Source organism: Zonotrichia leucophrys, chromosome 11 (genome assembly GCF_028769735.1).
Source record: "Zonotrichia leucophrys gambelii isolate GWCS_2022_RI chromosome 11, RI_Zleu_2.0, whole genome shotgun sequence".
Taxonomy (NCBI): Eukaryota; Metazoa; Chordata; class Aves; order Passeriformes; family Passerellidae; genus Zonotrichia; species Zonotrichia leucophrys.
The window spans coordinates 6,819,516-6,841,473 of record NC_088181.1 but is presented as its reverse complement, the minus strand read 5'-3'; the positions used below and the strand labels follow the sequence as shown (position 1 = coordinate 6,841,473).

Below are 21,958 nucleotides of genomic sequence, written 5' to 3'. Positions count from 1 at the left end.
CAGCATGGAGCTGCATCATCAAGAGACTGATCACAGCTGTTCTCCATCTCCCAAATACTGATTGATTTCTTTTCAAGCAACAAAGGTCTCATGTCATAAGTCATTATGTAGTAATTTCTCAGATGAGAAGGCCAGTTTCAGCAAATCTCTTAAGGGTTTGTCATTAAAACAAAAAATATCTTTTCCTGCTCCTGCTTACAAGCTCCCAATGCTGTTGTCCAGCTCTAGTACAGATTTATGTCAGTGACAAAGGCCTCGTGTCACAAATCCTTCTACAGCAATTTCTAACAGGGAAAATAAGTTTCAGCAAGGATCTCAAGGGTTTTGAGGGAAAGAGGGATGTCACTACAGCAATAAATACCAATGCAGGCTCTCATGCTCACAAGTAATCGGGCAAAGCAAGTGACAATAATGCAGAAGCCATGGTGCTAAGAGCAGTACCAGGCCAATACTCACTTGTTTGTGCAAACTTCTCCAGTGCTATTAGTGCAAAAAGCATCACTGTTGGGTGGGACTGGAAGTTCTAAACATGGGCAGTAAGAAAAAGTTTATTAATAAATACCCAGTACAGACAGACAAGAGGAGTTGTAAGTCTGTCACAGAAGGTTTTAGGTTCAAAGAAGCCTCCAAAATTCCTGTAATCCACCCTCCTGTGGAGATAGATCCAGAGAAATCAGGCTACTCAGAGCCTTGTTCCACTGCCTTCTCATTATGTCCAAGGATGGAGATCCCACAGGCTCTGGAATTTCAGCTTTTTGTAACATCCACTGCTAATATTTAGCAGACATGACTTCAACTTTTCACAATAATAATAATAAAATAATTGCATTGTAATTGCTATGTATGGATACATACAGAAAGATCAAAGACACTTACCAAGCTGTGAAGTAAATATTCCAATATGCCTGGGCTGAGCAAGCCTATGCTTGCAGGACCTGCAAGAACATCAGGAATGAAATCCCTCTCTGGGAAGTACCACATACCCATCACCACAGAGCTTTTAAACACAAGGTAACAAATTACAGAACACCAAACAACTTCACAGCAAAGCAAAACTATAATATAAAACAATTATCATTGTTTCTAGTAAAATACTTGTTGCACATTTAATAATTACACAGTTACTGGCACATTACAGTCCTGCTCAGTTCACTGCTCTAAGTGGGTACAGAGTTCCAGCCAGAGATTTTGCACTAAGACTCCAGCAGCCTCCACTCAGCATTTTCATGCTCTTTACTTTTGAAAAAAGACTGCCTCCCTTTTACTTCCAGAGTCAATGTTTAAAAACCAGCTCCATCTCTCAGTAGCCCAGAAGAAGCAAAACTGAGCACCTGAAACAGCCAACTTGATAGTTAATTATACAGCTTGCAGCACCAGAGCAAGCAGCCAATTTAAAATGGAAAAGCCCTGAAATAGTGTCCACTTAATCAAGAGAGAGACACCAGGGAATCAAACTCTGGCATCTACAAGCTCTTAAGAACTTGCAGTGGGTTCCAACACTTCATTAACCGATTTGTTGCCTGAGCTGACACAATGAGATCTGTGTCTACTAAGATAGAAGCAGATAGAGTATATCTCATTTTGAATTAGTATAATACAGAAGTATTACACTACAAAAACACTTCCAGACCTTGTTCTTTACTTTTTTTTTTCCACAGAAATACAGTAATTGGGTTTTAATAACCATTAGGTGACACTGGACAATCACTTTTTTCCCTCTATTTCCTTGTCCACTTTCAAATAAGGAGTAAAAAATCTAGATACAAAAGAGATCACCAGCAGGAAGGATGCTTAACCATCAGTTTCCAACTGTGTACTAGGTAGGAATGACAGAATAAAAATTCTATATGAAGTCACCTTAAAATAGAATCTCAACAATTTTCTTTTAAGCAACACAGAAGAGAATCTTTTCAGCTATCTACAATAGAATAAGACATGTCTAAAAAAATGTGGAAAAAGCATATTTCTTTTTTATTTCTATACAGCCTCCAAGACCACTAACTTGATATTCCTGCCTACACTCTAGAGGATGTGTCCTCAGTAATTCAGAGTCAGAGTGGGTCTGCAGAAGAGACTGATTACCAGTGCTAAGGCAATATAACCACCAGGGATCCCCAATCACTAACCACACAGCAGAAGGATTTGTCAATGGCTCATTCAGACATTGAATCAACCAGATTCTGTCACACCTGGTACCCCTGGGATGCAGAACATTGAGTTCTAAGCCAACACCTCTGACCTGTGCATGGTGGGTGCTAAAGCAGAAGGTTTTTACCTGCTAATTTCTTTACCTGCTAATTTCTCTGCCAAGCAGCCGAGCACCGCGGTCGTGTTCCGGTGCTTGGCAGGGTGACAAGAGTCCTGGCAAGCAGCAGCTCCACTCAAGTTTAGTATTTCTGTTAACTTCTGTAATGCATCCTGCAAAGGAAAAATCAGCAATCTCTTCAATGTTACTGACAGGTACAGCTTTCCCCTAATCCAGTATTGTGAAAACAAGATTGTTTTTACACATTACTGAAGTCAGCATCGTATTACAGACAACATGGGGTGATTATCTTCTAAGATAAGATAATGAAGGACAGATGAGAACAAAAGTTCAACAGACCTAAGAGTTGTAACTTTAAAATTACCATCAGATTGTTGGTTGTTGTGATCAACAGCTCAGGACACTTCTGGATTTAAATGAGCTCCCCATGGCAATAGGAACCAAATAGCACATTTGGCACCACTGCCATCTGATCTATTTCCAGGGTCCTAAAACTCACATGCTTTTCAAAAGAAAAGGACTGTTTCAGATTTTAGAATTCAGGACTAAAGAGACATGCCCCTTCCCCAAAAAGCCCACATTCCCATCATAAATTTAGGATGCTGTCAGCTTTACAGGATGTTAAACACTGTTCTTGAGAGATTAAGTGGTTTTCTGTAGTCACACAAATTTAGGAAGTAACCAAAGGGGGTAATAAAGCTAAAATCCCATGCTTTGACTTGCTGTGTTCAGGCAGCATGGTATGAATAAAATTCCAGATAGGTCTAGAGCATTCTCTGTATTTTTCAGGGTAGTTAGGGGTTAATCTAGAGCCAGAACAAGTCATCCCACAGGGAGAACCCCACCCTGAAAAGTTCCAAATCCTCCTTAACTTTCCAGCCTTCATGAAAGTTTCAGTTGATTCAGATTGAAACTGCATAATTTCAGGCAAGGATCTAATTAGAATAGAAGAACTCCTCATATTGAAGTCATCAGCAGCCATTTGGAGGAAAAATGAGCACTGCTCAAGTTGAATAGATGTGTTTTTTTGAACTGTGTTCTGAGCCACATTTGAATCAGTTGACTGTGCTAGAGTCTGAGGTCTGTACAGAGATCACACTGAAAAGTAGTTACATTCTTAAAAGGAAAGCCACAAAACCAGAACTGATGAACAGGACTGAGCTAAGTGGAAAGAACAGAGAAAGAAGAAAGAATGAGCAACAGACTTGGGATGGAAAGGACTCACTAAAATTAGACTCTTGACATACTGATACTGCTCTTAGCCATTATTAGAACTGTCAGAGAGATCAAGTATATTGAGTTAAATAAAGACTTTATAGAATAAACAGTTTACTGCACTGCCCTTTCAACTTCATGGACTTTATAGCCTGCAAAACCAGAAAATAAAATACAGCATACTGCTGTTCTCCAGCTGTCATGGAAGTGAGGTATTGACTTAAAGTGTGTGCTGCTGTTAGTTTTCTTTCTATATAGTTTAAGCTTTTTGTCTTGGGGGTTTTATGAAGCTGCATGTGGCCAGCAGACCCCACAGCTGCAGCTCCTTGTGCTGCAAAGAAGCTACACAGGAAAAACCATTGTGCCCCCCAGAAAAACAAGCACCTCATTCCCTGTCTTGATAAGGTCAACTATTTTATAGCAAACTCCTTAACTGTATTCAAATGAAAGTCACATGGCTTTTGAAAAACAAATTATTTGATTGCTGAGGACATTGTAGAGCCAAACAAAAAATCCAAAATCATTCTCCCTATGTGCATTCAGTGGTCTCCATTTCCTGATTTCTTTTTTAAATTAGACAAAGTTTCTAATAATAGCATTGTTTTCAAAATAACTCAGCAGTCTCTGTGAGAGTCATAATACATTTCTCTTGTTTAAAAGTCTCAGATAACTTTAATCAATAGCCTAGAGGAAACAGACCCACTTCAGGTAGTTTGAGAGCTTGACTGATTCTCCAGCCACTGATGCAAGCAGCTCTTCATATCCCTAACAACACCAATGGAAGACTAAAATTGGCAGCATCAGAAGCTTGAGAAATGAAGCAGCAATTTCTGAAGAAATGAGATAATGACAAACATTTGAAGACAGACAAGTTCTCTGTACAAACATTATGTTTAGCATCCTTAAGCACCTGAGGCTTTCAGTTACACACCTGCACCAACACAGCATGAACACCTCAGGTCATCTTTCTGCCCAAAACCAGATTAGTGACCAGTAGAACAAAAGTATTCTCATTTGCCAAAACCATATATAGGTACTTGTTAGTTTAAAAATGTCATTTATTTAGCTTAACACACCCATTTGTGTTGCATTCCTCACGTGCAGGGCAGGAACAAATTCAAAAGTGACTTGTAAACATGCAGCTTTGCAAATGAGAGAACAAAAGGGCAGAACTGGGGCAGCTTCTGCAGCACCTGCACAGTGCAAGCACCACACAGCAAGAGAGAGTGGCAGGAAAAGCAGCCAAAACCCAAGGCTCTCTTGCTCCTTCCCCATGGATCAATTTTATATTTTTTTGGGGAATAATCCTAGCATCAATTAGCATTTAGACACCAAGCCACCCCAAACTACTTGAAGTTGAATGTTACACCCGTTTTTCTGAACCACTATCAGTCTTGCATCACCGGTGAAAGGCACTCAAAGGGATTCTGGGTGTGGCAACCACAAGTAACTGACATTCACAGATAAATGCATCTGCTTTTGACTCACTTTTGTTGGCAGAGGACATTCATCAAGTAGTAGCGTTATAACAGCTGGTCCCAGGGGATCTTCTAATGGAATAACTCTAATTAAAGATTGAACAACTTCCAACCAGCCTTCATCTGTCAACCACAAAACAGAAGTCACACTCAGAATTAACAGCGCTATTCAGAAGTGTTCAAAGTACATCCCCAAATGTAAACTGAAAAATCCTCAATATTACTCAGTGAGCTTAGAGACAGCAGGAAAAACAGTTTGCTTTTTACACCACTGTCTTAGTTTGCAGTAATTTAGAAGTTTAAATTCAAAAAAGAAAAAGTTTACAGCAGCTTGGGTAATGATGATCACCTGATTTGGAGAAGAGTCTTGCCAGGCCAGAGCATCCTTTAGTTCCTACTACTATTAGGAAGGAATACTCATGGTGGTATGGGCAAGTACTTTGCTCAAGTGTGACACTGATAGTTCAGCAGCCAATGTCAACTCTTAAGTGTTAAATGCTACATACACAATGACACTGAGGAAATAATTTTTTTTAACCAGAATCAGATCCCTCTTTCTGAGTTCTCTGAAGCAACAGAAACTCAGTGGTTTTTTCCCATGCCTGATGGTCTAAAGAATGTTTGTGCTCCTAAGGAGCAGCTCTCACTGTTGAATGAGTAGACAAGGGCTTTTACTTGCAAGCAAACTAAGAAGATGTTAAACTACTGATAAAGTAAACAGATTTGGATTTACAAGAAAATAGCTCCCTTAGAAGTGCAAATAAAGACAGTCTGTATCTGTGTACAGGTGAGTGAGGCTGAAGAGGCAGTATTCCCTACAACAACACAGCAGTAATATATTGGGGTTTGAGTTATGTTAGTACATTCCCCTGAAAAACATTTAATTGAATTGCTGTAATATCTAACCAGATTGATTAATTTATTTTAATACAGAAATCTATTTCCTAAGACCACTACCAACACTACTAAGTAGAGAGGTAAAAATTCAACTAAACCAGAAGTTTTGTTGAAGCCTTAAGCTGGGAGAATCTCTCCTGCTGTAACAAAGATGAAACAGCCCCAGCTTGTCCTGCAGGAGCACTGAGAGACAGGGTTGGGACAGATACAGAGTAAAGCAGAGCTCTCAGGTCAGTAAAACCCAAACCAAAGGAACCTGCACTGTGCTGACACCTGAGCACACAGGCCTGGCCCACGTCTGTGTGCAGGTGCAGGATGTTCCTGCTCAGCTGCAAACAGCCACTCTTGGTGGCTTAGGGCTTAATGCCACTACAGTGTGTTTGTGGCCATCCACTGGCTGCTTCTGGAGGTTTCACATGGGAACTTTAACTGAATTCAAGCAAACTCAGGCCAATGCATGAGCTCAGAGAAGCTCTGGAGGGCAGAACTTTGCTCTGGTTCCCACATCCCCAGAGCTACACCACACCCCAACACACCCAGCTGAGGTGCATTTTTCTTTGCAAAGAAAAGAGGGGCTTGGGGTTTGCTTTGTTTCTTTTGCTTGTGAGTCACAACTGAAATGCCCAACACAATGCCTTGATACCTGTTTCTGCCATTTCATGCAACGTGATCATTGAATAAGGAGGCTCCTGGTCACTGAAAGAGATATTACACAGGTCAAAAATTATACACAATCATCAATGTAATACAATGAATAAAGTGATTATACACAGACAGAAAACAAATCCAGTAACCATTTAACATAAGGAAGTTACACAGGCTGCAGATTGCTAATGTCATTTTCAGATCTGAAACACAGATGGGATTTGAGCCTCTCTCTGGCTCAACATCAACATCTGCATGTCTGCAACAGCTGACAAGTGAAATTGTGATTCACATCTGCATGTCCAAGAGCTGAACATAATGCCTGGATTTGGTGCTGTTCATTACCAGGTTCCTTGTAGCACATAAGGAGGCACTGCATGTCAGAGGTCACAAACTGAACCCAGAGCAGTGCACAAGGGGCATCGCTTCAACAGGATTTTTTTTTTCTCAGAAATTCTCTGCTAAATATAGAAATATTTAAAAACCACTACAAAACCTGAATGGGAAGCCACCTAACAGCATCTCAGTCTTCAACAGGAGTTGTTAAAAGAAACAGTTAAGGCAGTTTAACAGCAAGTTAAATTTCATCCAAGCCATTTTCCAGCATGAAAACCACAAGAAGTTCAATAGCTCAGGTCCTCAGTCCAGTTTACTGGAGTAAGGACACAAAGCTATGGACACATCTGCCTGTGAAAGTACCTAAAGCAAGACCCCAAAGTCCTGCTCAGTAAGCACCTCTAGGTCCAGATAGTTTGAGATATTAATCATAAAGAGAAAAATCTCAGCATTGATGAAATATGTATGACATAAATACGTCTTTCTTTTCTTACAAAACAGTGAGCACAATATATTCTTAAATATTTCCACAAGACAATGCTAAAGTCCAGTTTAATGCATTTTCATATTGCCGCAACATTTGAAACAAATAGTTGGGTTATTTTTTAACTCGAGGCATCTTCACCTTTCTTCTGGAAAGAAATCTGCCTAGAAGGAAAAAGAAGTGCAGTTTTGCAGCCAGAATTACATCAGGAGAAAGAATAGAAAAATTCAAAGAAATGAGAAAAAAACCCCAACAAAAATCCCAACCATTAAGTAAAGGCTACAATAAGAAAGGATGGCATTTTTATCTGCAAGATTTCTGGTTTTGTCATGAGTAGCAGCTTTTCACAGTAGTGGCACTGAGCACAGGACAATCCTGTCCCACTGATTTGCCATTTTAACCACTTATTTTTCAACATCCCCTCCAGGACACACCTTCCTCATTTTGAAACAAAACAGCCATTTGGGTAATTTCTTAATTGGGAAGGCAGCTTTTCATATAAGCCCCAAAATATAGAACTTATCCTTCTGAGTTTATGAAATTAGACTTCTAGGAAGCATCTATCTCTAGATAGGAGAGAAAATAAAATCAGTTGTCAGATATGTTTTAGGTCAGAACTTTGAGATCTGATAAAACCAAAAACAGTAACAAGAAAAAAATTAACCCCAAGAAAAACCAAACAAACAGCAAACAGGAAGAGCAATGATTCATTCCTTATCACAGTACATTTTCCTGTAGTCTGTATAAAAGCCCCCATAAAAATACAGTAGCTTCAGGAACTGATCAGAAACAGGACTCCATGGGCAGTGAAATAACCATGCTTATTGTCTCTCAGTAGCATAGGAAAGTGCTCACAAGATTACAAAACTGATTGCAAGACCCACAGGAACAGGATTGACTGTGCACAGAAGTGTTGTGAAACAGCTTAAGGAGCTGAACTTGAGGGAAAGGGCATGTAAGACTGGGCAGAGACCTTAAAAAATGTTTGCCATGATTTGAAGACAGAGCACAAAATAAAACCTGTTAAAAAACCAACCAAACACAACTTAGACTTAAATGTTCATGAAAACCATCAGTCCTGATATTTTCACTTAAAGCCTTTAACAGCAGGAAGGCAAACTCCTTCTCTGCAGGCACATTCCAGAGCTGATGCAGGTATATGAATCAAGGCTCACTTATTCTGAGTCTCATCCACCTCAAACTCAAACCCCAGCTGTCAGGCTGGAATTGTGCTTTTCCTTCAGTTCTGGTCTTCCCAATTCCTAGCCTGCACCTAATCCAAAAGGTGTTGAGCTAACTTAACCCATCATTTTAAGGTCCTTTTAAAGCTTTGCAGAAAGCAACACAAAACCAAAAAAAAGACCAAAAAATGGATGAGCCCATAAATATCCCCCACGCCCTTAATGGATGCTTTGAGCATGCCAGGAATGCAATACTGGGATTGTGAGTTGGGCAGTCACAACATGTGATCTTTAAAAAGCAGTCAGACTTAAAACTGGAAAGAAAACCTCAGTCTGTTTATCCAGGCTAACAAAGATCAAAGCTCCCTATTTTGCTTCACCATTTCCAAAGAAGTGAAATCCAGCCTGCAAACAGAAAACTGCACAACAACCAATTTTTAGGACAGAAGTTCCCAGCCTCTGGAGCATTTATTGCTTCCTAAACTGTGTATCTGAGCCAGGTAAGAAATCAGGAACTGTGAGGAAGCTCCTCAGCTCCTGGAAGAGTCTGTACCTGGGCACTCAGGAGCTACTTCTATTACCTAGGAAAGGTGCTCCTCTCCTAAGCCTCCAGATGGAAACACGCAGCTGCTGCAGGGAGGGTCAGGTGCAGATCGGTGAGAGGCTGGAGCCACAGTTTGAGAGAAGACAAGAACATTTTCATTCATGTTGAATTATTCCTTGAGGAGGTACTTACTTATCTACCAACGTCCGAATTACAGCCAGTGTGTCAAGCACCAGCCCATCCACATTCTGTTTTTTCCTCCTTGGCTCATGAGGCCCTCGACCCCTCCTGGGTGGACGGACAGGGTCCCTTGGGTGGCTCCTGGCCTCAGGGATGTGTGTCCTGCTGTGCTCTGTCTGTCGGCCCTGAGAGCTCCCGTTGTCCTCGGCCCCGCTGTCGTCGCGGCAAACGCACGAGTTTCCCATGCTGCCAGCCCCCAAGGCTCCCAGGAAATGGGGAAGGTGGTGCTCTAGAGTCAACAGCAGAGCTTGGAAAAGGCTTCTGCTAGCATAGAACACAACCCAAGCAACTACAATCATCTAGGAAGTTTTAAGAGAAATGTTTGTGCGATCCCGGATTGCGATCTTTTTGCATCTTAAACGCTGCTACCAGCTGGAATGAGTGGGAAGTTGGAGACTTAGCTGCTGACAGAATCACTTAAAACACACATTGGTCATCCAGAAGGAGGTCTGAAAAAGCAAACATAGAACAAGAGTCAGTGTTACTACTGCTAGAAAACAGCAGAATTTCTATTTTAGTAAACAGCAGCAGTTCTGGTGGATAAAGCAGCTCAGAAACACAAGGTTTCACCTGAAGTCTATTGTGGGGAAAGGGAAAGGAAGGAAGAGGAGGAGGAGGAAGTTCCCCTGGTCAGGAGCTCTCACCCACACACCATTCCTTTCTATACTACCTATTACCTCCCAGCTCCTTGGTGGTTTTTGGATGCAGAGGAACAAGTTTGCCTGTAAATGTCCCACACTGCTACCCTTTAAATAACCAGTTTATTTGCCCTTTACAGAGACACATGGCCTATGCCACCTCAATAAAGGCTGTACACCTCAGGTTCTCATTTCACATCAGGAACATTTCCAAACTTTATAAAATTGTAAAGAGCTAATCTTACAGTTAGGGTTTATCTCAACAAACAAGAGATTTAACACAGAACCATTTGGTCCACCTGTGCATAAACACACATTTTTGGAACATGCCTACATCTCCTGCATTCTCACCCAAAGAAGCACCAACATTGAATTAAACAGGTATTATAGACACCATTTTAATGCCTTATAAATCTAACTGGGATTTTGAAATAGGTGTTGTGTGCCTGTTTGGATTTAGTGTCACACCAATCTTCCATTTTTGGGAACAAAGACTAATCCAATCATTCTTCTGTTCCTCATTCAAATGGCTTGGATCACATACAGGCCCAATAGCAACTGAGACCACAGGGCAGTCTCTCCCAATTATTAACTTGAAAATGCAAGAGAAAAAGGATTCAAAGCCCCATTTCATAACAAGGTATGTTTCAAGCCATAGAATATTATTTCAAGTCTCAGGTAATATAAAACCCTACAAAAGATATAATTTCACTTCTTACTTATTCTGACATGCCTGAAGCATGTAATTTTTATCCTTTCAAGAATCAAGTTTAACATTTAACATTTACACTAGAAGTTATGGTGAATATCCTGTAATAGGTTATTACTATTCTTCAATTACTAAATAATCTCATTAACAGCAGACATGTAGCACCCTAAATTCAAAAGAAAGTCAAAGAGTGCTGACACCTGTAAAATATGGAAGGTCCCCACATCAGAGCCAACAGGCAGCTCTGCAATTGCTGGCTGCCCTTTGGGACAAGATCTCAACAACATTCAGGAACCAGACATTGGTCATATGAGCAACTCTTGGGATGTCAGCTGTCACTGGAAAAGCACTGCCACCAAGCTCTTCCAGGCTCTTCTGTACTGTGAAGCACATCATCTTTAGGCACAGTGAAATGTTCAGTATTAAGAAATTAACTGGAGGCTAACTAAGAAAAAAAAAATCATTTCCCCAAAGGCTATTAATAGGAAAAAAAGACAAGATCTTGACTTCTTGGTCAAGAAATTCCTAAACCACAGATCATCAAAAAGGTTTCAGCATCACATCATGCTTGCTTTTAGCCCTGAGCAGTTTGGCCATCAGGCTCAGAGTGCTTCCATCTGAGCCAATCCTGCTGGCACCTTCTCAGCCAGAAAGTCACAAACAGATGAGAGGTGCCAGGGCAGATTGCAAAGACCTCCAACAGAATTGTCTGAGCTCACAACTGGTTAAAGTGACTTTCTTGATTTTAAAAAGAACTAGTTATGTTAAATGCAAATCATGTCTTTCTAGGGAATATGTATGTATTTATGAATCTGGGTCATTTAAGGGCTTTTTAGCAAGATAATGCTAAAATCTAAAACTGTTACAGATTTAGAATCTGCATAAAGTTGTTCTGTAACTTATGGAAATGCTAACACAGTGAATCTATCTTGTCATCAAAACAAGAATGGAAAAGTTGTATTTTAGAGATTAACAATGAGTAAGAACCTAAAGAAACAAAACCAGACATATGTCAAGATTAAAGGTGATTATTGAAGCCTAAGTTTTTCTGCCTGCCAACTTAAAACATGATTAAAACCAAGTAATTATGACCAACTCACCTGTAAGTTTGCTTGGTTCAGGAATGGCTGGGGAGCTCAAAGTGCTGTGGCAGAAGTGAGTTGTTCTCCTTCAGGGCACAAAGTCTCTCTGGAAAAGGCAGTGCTCTGTAAGCCTTTATGGTGGGCACTGAGTCATGACTGACTCTGCTTTCACTCCTAGGAACTGCACTGAGGAGTCCCTGAGGAGACATGGAAAAAAAGAGAATTCACTTGGAAACTGCATCTAAGGTAGACATACTCCACCTCCTCCCTACACCTGCCATGACATCAAGCCACACTGTTATTTTCAGCCTTTACAGAGGGAATTCTCTTAAGGCTTCAAAACCCAGTTTCTCATCTAAAAGCTTTAGGACTACACACAGAGACAGAAAACCCAACCTGTTTCTACAGCCTTGGTATTCCAGATTATACAGCAAAAACTGCAGAGCAGTGACCAACTCCTCACCTCAAATTACTCCCTACAGGAGGAAGAAGAGAAGTAATAATATCTGCTCCAGACAGAGCAGAAAATAAAAGTACACTATAAAACCTGATTAGATAACAGGAAGAGAGAAATGACAGGATAAACTCCCCTTATTTAGTAAAGAGCTGGGTTTGACAGCATTCACTTGGCTCTTGCTCACCATCACATACAAGGAGCTCATTGTCAAGCCTGAAACAAACTGAAAGGCTAAATAATGAGGAACACAAGGTAGGAGAGATTGCTACAGATCTGCTCACAAACCAGCTTGTCTGGATAGAGCACGAATGCAGGAAGAAAGGTTCTGAAGTGCAAAGCAAACTAATAAAAATGCAAGTTTTTATTCCATAAGTAGTATCTGGTGCTCCAGCTGTCACCAAACAGCACAAAATGCCAATGCCCAGCACCTCCTCTGTGGGACACTCACTGAGCAGCTGCCCCAGCACACCTTGCCCTCAACACAGCCCCCAGAGCAGATGCTGCTGGAGCAGGACACCTTCCCTGCATGGCAGAACAGCAGCTGCCAGCTGCAGCCTGCTGTGCCCCACACCTCCCCTGGCACTGGGACCATCCCAGCACAGGGAGCACCTCTCTCCTGGCAGGCTCAAGCACAGGCATGGATGCACAAAGGAGTTATGAGCTCCACAGGCTGACCAGCCTGCTGTGGCTGGATGTCCAAGTGGGCAGACAAAACCATCATCCATTGCAAGAGATGCTGTGGGAGTGGATTTGCACCTGCCTGCCCCAGAGAGGCCTCCCTGGATTATCCCACTTGGCTCCAAGTGGCACTGGGATCATTGTTCTGCAATGTGCAGCCCTAGAGTCAGTGATTCATCCCCTCAAATATTCAATTACAGCCAACCATAATACTGCCTCATGATGGAAAATGCCTCTTCTTCCCATGAAATGGAGTGCACTGCCAAGCAAACAAAAAAACCCTCATGCACATAAATGGGGAAGGTTTCAGCTACCAAAAACACTTTTCCAGTTTCTGCCACCACTACTAAGATCAGTGATTTCCTCTCTTGAGCAGAGTAACACAGGAGCTCAGTCAACAAACCACACAGCAAAACTGACAAGTTTTCAAAAGCAAAACTGTAAGAGTTTTGGCCAGCAGTTTCCTATTAAGAAGATAAAATATTTCCTCAGCATTTCTTTCCCAAAGAAATGATGCTCCTAAAAAGGAAGAGATGGAAATGCTTGTGATGCCTGTCAGATGAAAGTTCAAACCAGAAGGAAACACAGCTATGAACTGCTGCAAGATAATCAACTTTGACACAGGAATAAGAGGAAGAAGCAGCCTGATTGAAAAACAAGCTTTTTTAATAAGGAGAATTTTGAAACAATGGGGATAGTACTGAAAACCAAGAATTTTCAGTAAATGACATACAAGTAGAATGTGAAATGGAGACTTTCTCAGGAGATCCCACTGACATACAACCTCTCACCTGTGAGACTTGTGCAGCTGAAGAGCAGCAGGGGCTGGGTGTCCAGAGTGGTTCCACACAGCCAGGGGAGCCCAGGCTTCAGGAGGAGCAGGTAAATAAATACCCTGCTGCAGCTGCTTTGGCATGTGGTAACCAACCACCACGTTGTGTAATCTGAAGCAAACCCCTAATTCAGTTCTATTTTCTTTAAAAATACCTTGTAGGGTTAAGACTAGTGTCAAAACCTGATGGGAAGCAGCCTTTACTGGCATGCAGCATTTCACAAAGCCATTGCCACAGCTGGTTGCTTTCTTACTGAGGCAAGAGCACCTGAAACCAAAAGCAGACTGACCTTGAGCACGCCAGTTTCACAGAAAGGGAGACTCACCCCACCTCAAAGCTTTCCAGCTCCTGCACAAGTGCTCATCAGTGAAAACCCCAGGTTGCCCAAGGTTTATGCAAACAACTGGGCCTTAACCCTGATGCCTTCTCTAGGTAATTCATCTTTGTCACACACACAGAGCTGGAGGATCTGATCTCTTGTTTGACTTGATGTGAAGCAGAAAGAAGCAGACAGTAACCACCACCACAGGAGTTTCTTTTTCTGTAGACTCAGTGTGAAAGTCAGATTTTATAGTCACTTGCACATCACACTACTTTGTCTTTTCACTTCCTTTAAACTCCTTTTTTAAGCTGGTACAGGAACACTAAAATTGCAGCATGGATTTAAAGTGAACTTCACTTTCTCACTTAAATGAGCCTCACCAGAGCAGGCCTGGTAGGGATTCCTCCCTGCAGTTTTTCCCTTACCTCTGGATACAGAGACACTAGTGCTCAGGACATGCCAGGCATAAGACTGCTCAGCTTGCTTTCTGAAAGAGAAACTGAGGCATTTACCACCTTTTGAGCTTCCCCATCTCAGAGGTCATCATTTGTCATCTGTCATTTAGGTGGAACTGTCCTTTGTACTACAGAAAACCTCAACTTTGCTTCATGTCTAAACCAAGGCTGCTATCGATCACGCTTCCTGCTCTCAGCTCCCCAAGCCACAGCTGGATCATTAAACTCCTTATCAGAGACTGAGCTTAAGCTCTGCTTTGAGGCAGATGAAAGCACTTCTGAGATAATGATCTTTTAAATAGATAGTGGTATCTGACAGCCCAGTGAAGTTGAACAAGAGGTGCCTCCAGCAGGGTGACATGGCCTGGCAGAGCTGAACAAGCTCAGCATTGCCTAAGGAGCAGAGGAGAATGCACTGCTTCACAAGTGCCAGGGAGATAAAGATAATGCCCTGTGCATGGCAAGGAACACTAATCCCATCAACTGCAGGGATACAAGCACATGAAATAAAATCGATTAGCTATACCCTGTTAAGTTTTGGCACAGACATTCATTTGGAAGCTTATAAATAACTCTTTCAATTAATTCAAGTTAATCTTCCTTGCTGCCCAGAAAGTTAAAAGCGTTATCAACAATACAATTCTGACAAAAGCATTCATTATATCAGGGTTCAATATTAAATAAAAACCACTACCAAATAAAGCCCAAAACTCTCCCAAAAAATCCACAAGAAATAAGAAACTGCGGAATAGACAATGCTAGAAGCGAAGTGACTCTTTGGATACCAAGCAGAGGTATAGAATGGCAAAGAAATTAAAAAAAAATAAGAAAAAGACTTTTTTTTAAAGCTTTGTCTAGTAAAATTTACAACAGTTCATTTCAGAAAGGATAAGCATTTATCTATATCAGTATCAAAAAACCAGTGAAGAGTTCTCTTCAGTCACGTTGCAAGGAGATCAGCTCCTTGCAATACCTAAAGAATCTCGTGCATGAGCAAAATCTAAACCACAAAAGCATTTTGAGGAGCAAGTCAAGAGACTGAGCAGCTCAGTCACAGCCCAGCCCTGCCCTGGGAACTGGAATTAGGGCTAGCACAGCATCCAAGTAATCACATTGTGAGCACCAGGAAGATGCTTCAGGGAGGGACTGCTGGAAGCAGGGGCAGATTCTTGTCAGCAAATCACCAGCTTCATGTAAGTGAGCTAAAAGAGTGGCAACTCAGAGTTTGTCTGTTTCTTGTCTAAACTAATCTTAGTGCTTTTCTTTCTTCTATCTCAGAGCTGGGCTTGTTTTCAGAGGAACACTGGGTGCAGAACTACTCTGTAGAAGGCAGAGGAGTCTTCTACTGTAGACCACAGAACTCAGTCCAGCTACATGGCATGACTAAGCTATTATGAACCTTTAAAATTCCACAAACTGTTGTCAGTGAAAAATTTCAATAACATTGCTGAAAAACTCAGCAATGCCTCAGTTGGAAGCCTGCATTATCAGCTGTCTGACAACTGCCTTGGTGAGCAGACAATGTCGAGGAACAGGCTGAAGAAAGTTCCATGTAATGATAATTAAAGCAGCATCAGAGCATGGCCTGACCTTTCAGTGGGCAGAGTTGAGAGCCACCTTTGTGACCCTCCCTGCCAGCCATGGAAAGCTGGCTGCTCTTTGCTAGCCAAAGTTCAAGACTGTACTGACAGAGCAGGAAATGCCCTTCAAATTCCCTTTCCTGCTGCGAGTGGATACAGTGACAGCTGCTGAGAGACTGTCACTTGAGCCCAACACAACATGTAGGTCACTAGGTTAGCAAACCTGCCTGGGAAGCACTCTTGGAAAGCACAATTCCTGAACGACCTGGGACTCCCAGAGCTCAAGAATACAGAACCTGAAACAGCTCTGGGCAGGTCACTGGAACCCCCTTATCTCACCAATTTCACAGGTCACAGAATCAGTGGGTTGGAAGAGACCTTCAAGATTGAGTCCAACTCAGCCCCAAACACCTCAACTAAACCATGGGACCCACTGCCACATCCAGGCTTTTTTAAACACATCCAGGGATGGTGCCTCCACCACCTCCCTGGGCAGCCATTCCAGAACTTCATCACAGAACTCACTTAAAACAACAAAAAACCCACCCACACAAGAACTCAGCTTCATTTCTCCCCATCTACCTCTTCAGGTTCTGCCTTCAGAACCTTTCCTTTCTGCCCTGCCACCAATCTGCCAGGAGAGAGCCTGCTGTGGATTCACCAGCCAGGTGTAACAAGTGTCCCTGCCAGGTCTCTCAGGTGTCCTGCTCCAACCACTGAGCTGTGCTGTTTCCTTACAGTGTTTTAGGGCCCTGCAGAACCAAGAAAGCCAGAGGAAGTTGCTCAATGTGCCGTGGCCAAGGGGGAGGAGAGGCCTGAGAGCTGGCCTGGCCATGTGCAGGTGGGTTAGGAAGTGGGAGGATGATGAGCACGTGTCTCACAAGGCACTCTGACCATGGCTTAAACAAGACTGTGCTCCCACTTCAGTCAAAAAAGGCAGAAAGCACAAAAACTACTTAAGAGGCTTTCAAAATCCTGTAACAGTACCAGGAACACAAAGCCTCAGCCACCTGGGGCTTCTGCTAAATAACTTTCTGAGGAATTTCAGAAATTATTGTTTTGATAATTACATGTAAACACCACTTCACTGAATGTTACAAAGGGGTAATGCTCTAGAGAGAGAATAATTCACCTATTGTTAATTTTTTAAAAATCTTATTTCAGGACTGATACATTAACCAGAGTTTGAGTGCAAACACACATCATTCTTGGACTCACCATTAGCTGAATGTTTTTAAAAGCAGGGAGAACAATTCTAAGCCTGATCCATGCCAGACAGCTTTGCCTTTAGAGAGAAAAAAAAAAAAAGCATCAGCAGGTTGCTGGGTTTTCTTTTTTCAGTATGACTTTCTAGCATGCCCCACTGTCTGCAGGAAGGTATAAGATAAATGTGAATGGTGCAGCCTCCTGGCTTGTAGTTCACCAGCTGCCCCCTAACCTATGATTCAAGCTGTAACTTGTAAGTTTGTGCACATGCATTGAAGCCAGAAATCCAAAAACCCATGCCAACACTTCAGATCAAGAAGTCTTCAATACTTGTCCTTCTCCCACCTACCAAAACACCAAGATATTCAGATACTTAGAGCAAAAGGGAGGCATTTTCTATGGGGAAAAAAAGCCTTAGAAAGGGAGAAAAATAATGACAGTTGTGTTTCATATGCTCAGAAGCCACTCTTTCCCTGAGGGGAGAGATTTATAAAGAAAAAGATGGATTTCTTGTTACTGATCATGGTAACTCCCTGAACTCCACCTCATAAACATGCACTAAAAACCAAGGAGCAGCCCCTCATGCCAGACTTTGCACTGCCAGGTATCCCTGGAAGAAAACGGACAGGCAAAGCCCAGAGTTGCCACGGCAGAGCTGTGCTCCCAGCACAAGGCTGGTCACAGGAATGGCAGATCAAGGGCAGGTAATTACAAGCACTCCTGAAGAGAGATCGTGATGCATTGGTCAGCCACGCAGCCTCGTGAGTCATGTGTGAACATTTGACTTTTATTAGACCTCAGCAATATAATGAAGAATACAAAAGGAAATAAAGATCATGCTGGCACAGTCACTGCCCTGCAATGCCAGCTTTACAGTTACCACACACAGACCAGGAAAATTAAATATATTTGTCAGGACACATGGCAGTACAAAGCACATGAGATACTTGAAAGACAAGGAATCTCAGTGTAAGATCTGCACTGCTTAAAGCAATGAATAAATTCAAAGTCTACTGAGCAATCATAAGTTCAATAGAGGGAGAAAGAAACCCACAAAACCCAGTTTGAAATGCTGAACACAACATATTGATAATGGAGCAGAACAGGACAAGTATCATGACATTAGCTGGCCTTCAATTTACTACAAGCTGAAGCATTTTAAGTTGCTGCCTCTGTGTTGAGAGGGAAAGCACTCAGTGCACATGGTGAGCGTTACTCCACTTTGTGAGGATATCAGCACACAGCTACATGAGCAACTGAGAACATTTCCAAACACAGCACTTTGCCAGGTAGGGGAGATCATGAATTCAAAGGAAATCTGAATGAAAAAACCTAAGGAGTTACAGGCCAGCAAGTGTCCTATGACAAATCACTGCTTTTATCACTAACTTACTGCTCACACTAATAAATATCTTCCTGTTATTCCTCAATTTTAACAAACAAGCAAAAAGCTTGAGGAGAATTGACTCTGATTGCGCCTGAAGGGCAGAATATGAGGAATGTCTTACTTTACAGGAGGGAACCAAAACATTTCAAGTGATCTATTTCAGTCCTATCCATTAGACTCACAGCAAATGAAATGCACTTCAAGCGAAGACCTCCTATGTGAAAATACTCATAATGTACCAAGGGAGAGCACTGCAGGGCTGTGCAGAAAACCATCATGTCCCTCTTAGAGGGAGAAAAAAAGAACATTAAGAAAAGCACAGAATAATGTACCAGTGAGAGAACAAGAGAGGCACTGAGTGATCACCAAATTATGAGGCCACAAAGTAAGATAACACAGTGGCTACCACAAAGCTTTGCAGTGAAACTCCCTGTATGGGAGGCTGAAGGTAAATAAAAAGGAAAGTTAAAGACCTCAGGGAAACCAATAAGCCCACCTCCCTGCAAACACCACTGGTATCACAGCTGATGATAAGGGAGGTGTGTGGACAAGCTGGATTAGCTCTATCAGCAATCTAAAAGTGGGTAAACAAGCAAGACCAAGCTAATAAACAATCAGCATCAGCAAGAGTTATCACAAGAGTTGTGCAGAATGCAAAACACAGCACTAAAATACCCTGGAGGAGCTTCCTGCTCAAGTGATGGACAGGGGAAACTGAAAACTTTCATTTAGCAGCAACCTCCAGAGAATGTCTGGATGAAAAGGGAAGAGACAAGAAGCGATCACACAACTACAATTGTGCTTCACTCATCTGAAAAAGAACACACCACAGGAAATTCACAGTCTGTTCAATCAGACCTATAAATAGGCACAAACAGCAGAGATTGGGGCACAAAGCAATAACAGCAATGTCCTAAAGGGAGGGACAGAGGAATGGGTGCCAGGAGGAGAAAGGGCTGTTTTGCTGAGTGGACTTGGGCAGAGAACAAAGACACAGGCAAAAGCGCTTACAGAAGAATGGGACAGATTTAGATCAAAGAACAGATCAATTCTGAGCATTTGGATAAATGCAAAACAAAAACACATTTAACAGCATCACAGACTCTTAAAATAATACGACAAGTTTTGAGAATGCAGAGTCCTCCGGAAATCCACAGTCAAATGCAGGAGTCCAAGAGGAGATGAGATGCAAGGGAATATTTCAGGTAGCTCAAAGGTGATGAGAACATTCACTGCTTAAAAATCTGTATATTTTAATAAGAAAAGAGCAAAAATTTTAATACCAGGAAGAAAACAAGGGAAAGTCACAGTAAACAAGTGGATGTAGATTTCCACATGACAATCTCATAGCAGTGATGGATGTACAGAAAATTAGCAGAACTGAGCTGAGGACCAGCATGAGAAAAGAAAACAACACCAAAACAAACACATTCATTCAATGCAAGACAAAAAAACCTAAAATCCTGAGACAAAGCTAGTGCTAAGTAGAAAAAAAAATCTCTTATATTGAAGAAAACAAACACTGACACAGACATAAAATGAAAAAAAAAATAAATAAAAGCCCTACCAAACACACCAGCATTCAGAAATCAGAGCAGGCTGAATTAATTTAGGAGAGAAAAGGCAGCTCTTATGTCTGTGCTCCTCTATGGACCAAAGTTTCACTGTGTGAGAAAAACTGGTAACACTAGCTGAGCACCAGAATGAACTGTGGGTTCAGGGATCAGAGGTTGCAATAACGAAACAAAGTGACAAGTAAAGTGACTACAGCCATTCCTGGGACTACACTAAGATTGTGCCTAGAAGGGACAGTGCACCTACAGCTACACAGCAGAATACATTAAAAAAAAGCAACTCCTAAAAAGAGGGGGTCACTGAAGACCTGCAAGACAGAAACAGCGATCAGGAGGACAGAATCAAAGGGCTTAAAAGAGAAACTCGTGCTCGATATGGGCATAATACCAGCAGTGAAAAAATCCTGCTTTAGAGGAATTGAAGTGGGAGAACAGAGCCGAGGTGCTGCCGCACCCCAGCAAAGGTGCCGCTGCCCAATCTACCCCGCAAGAATGTAAAACAAAAGATCCAAGTAAACGAGCGCATTTGGTGGCCCGCTCCACACCTCCACATCTCCTCTGTAAAGCCAGAAAACTTGCTGTGCAGAAACATTTTCACATTGCGAGCCATAAACAGCGTTCAGGGTCTGATGCACCATTGATGTACAATACCCGAGGGCTCAGCAGCCCTGCCGCGTTTCCGAGCTGCCAAGCAGCACCTGGAGCCCGTGACTCCGCGATCCGATGGCATTTTACCCCCTCACACCAGCCTCGCTGAGGCCAAGCCCGTGTTTTGCAAGTCATACGAGCCCCGGGAGCTCTCCCCGCTCCCGGGAGGCGCCGTTAGGAAGTTCCAGCCCCTGCGGGCCCCGAGCAGCGCCGCACTCGGGGCGCCCCAGCCCGGCACTCCCCCGTTCATTCACCTCCCGCCGCCTTCCCCAGCGAGCTCCAGCTCCACACGCCAGCCCGGCTCCGGGGCCTCCGCCAGAGCCCAGCCAGCCCGGAGGCTGCTCCTCGGCCAGGGAGGTGCAGGGATCCCCAGTACCCCCGGCTTGCCCTCCACAGATGGCCCCAGCCAGGCAGCCGGGGGTACCGGGGGTCTCTAGGGACAGCGGCACCAACCACGGGAGCCCATGGGACCCCGGGCCGCTACCCGGGGCTGCGCTGGCCGGGCCCCCACCCCAACCGGGACCCGCGCCTGGGGGAGCGGAGGGCGGGGAGCTGAGCACGGAGCCTTCACTCACGGACACACGGCCGGCAGTGGGGCCGCCAGCGGGGCCACCAGCGCCCAGCCCTCCGCTGTCCCTTCCCCTCACCCCGATGCGCGCCCGCTCCACCCCAGCCCCGCCGCACCCGCCAGCCGGGCCGCGTCCTGTCTCACCTCAGCTCCGCACAGCCCGGCCGGGAGCGCAGTGGGAGCGCAGCAGGGCCAACGCAGACCGCGCGCTCTCCGCCCCTGCCCGGCCCCGGCCCGGCGCTGCCGCCGCTCCTTTGTGCCGAAAGATGGAGGCGACTCACGGCGCAGCCCCGCCCCGCCCCGGCCCCGGCCCGCCCGCGGCCGCGCCCCCCGCCGTCTCCCGGGCGACCCGCCCCGCCCTCGGCCCCGCCCCCTTAGCGGAGCTTCGCCCAATCGCTGCGCCGGGACGCAGTGACGTCCTCCCTGCAGCCAACCCCCGCCCGCTCCGCGCGCCGCTGTGCCCGCCGTAAGCGCGGCGAGGATTGGCTGCCGCGGGGGCGGGGCCAAGCAAGGAAGCGCTGGCTCGGTTGGCCGC

The 21,958-nt window shown here is 43.6% G+C and overlaps 2 protein-coding genes across 3 annotated transcripts in view; one reads left to right on the top strand and one right to left on the bottom strand.

Moving 5' to 3' along the window:
- The window catches only part of RSPRY1 (ring finger and SPRY domain containing 1), a 34,377-nt gene extending 12,677 nt beyond the window's left edge, over positions 1–21,700 (bottom strand). The window contains exons 1-9 of one of the 2 annotated variants that reach the window (XM_064723194.1): positions 21,568–21,700; positions 17,259–17,325; positions 11,734–11,912; positions 9,239–9,735; positions 6,500–6,552; positions 4,970–5,082; positions 2,292–2,418; positions 877–935; positions 457–523 (exon numbers count right to left, since the gene is read on the bottom strand). In XM_064723194.1, coding sequence (XP_064579264.1) covers positions 457–523; positions 877–935; positions 2,292–2,418; positions 4,970–5,082; positions 6,500–6,552; positions 9,239–9,585 — 766 coding nt within the window. In that variant the 5' untranslated portion in view covers positions 9,586–9,735; positions 11,734–11,912; positions 17,259–17,325; positions 21,568–21,700. The remainder of the gene's footprint in view (positions 1–456; positions 524–876; positions 936–2,291; positions 2,419–4,969; positions 5,083–6,499; positions 6,553–9,238; positions 9,736–11,733; positions 11,913–17,258; positions 17,326–21,567) is intronic. The other variant, XM_064723195.1, reaches the window with a different exon arrangement.
- LOC135452974 (uncharacterized) lies at positions 20,931–21,893 on the top strand. The gene has a single exon (XM_064723529.1). The coding sequence runs from the start codon at positions 20,931–20,933 to the stop codon at positions 21,891–21,893; it is 963 nt and encodes a 320-aa protein (XP_064579599.1).
- The last annotated feature ends 65 nt before the right edge of the window (positions 21,894–21,958 follow it).

Coding starts and splice junctions, on each gene's coding strand:
- LOC135452974 (XM_064723529.1), top strand. CDS start 20,931: ATGGCATTTTACCCCCTCACACCAGCCTCGCTGAGGCCAAGCCCGTGT.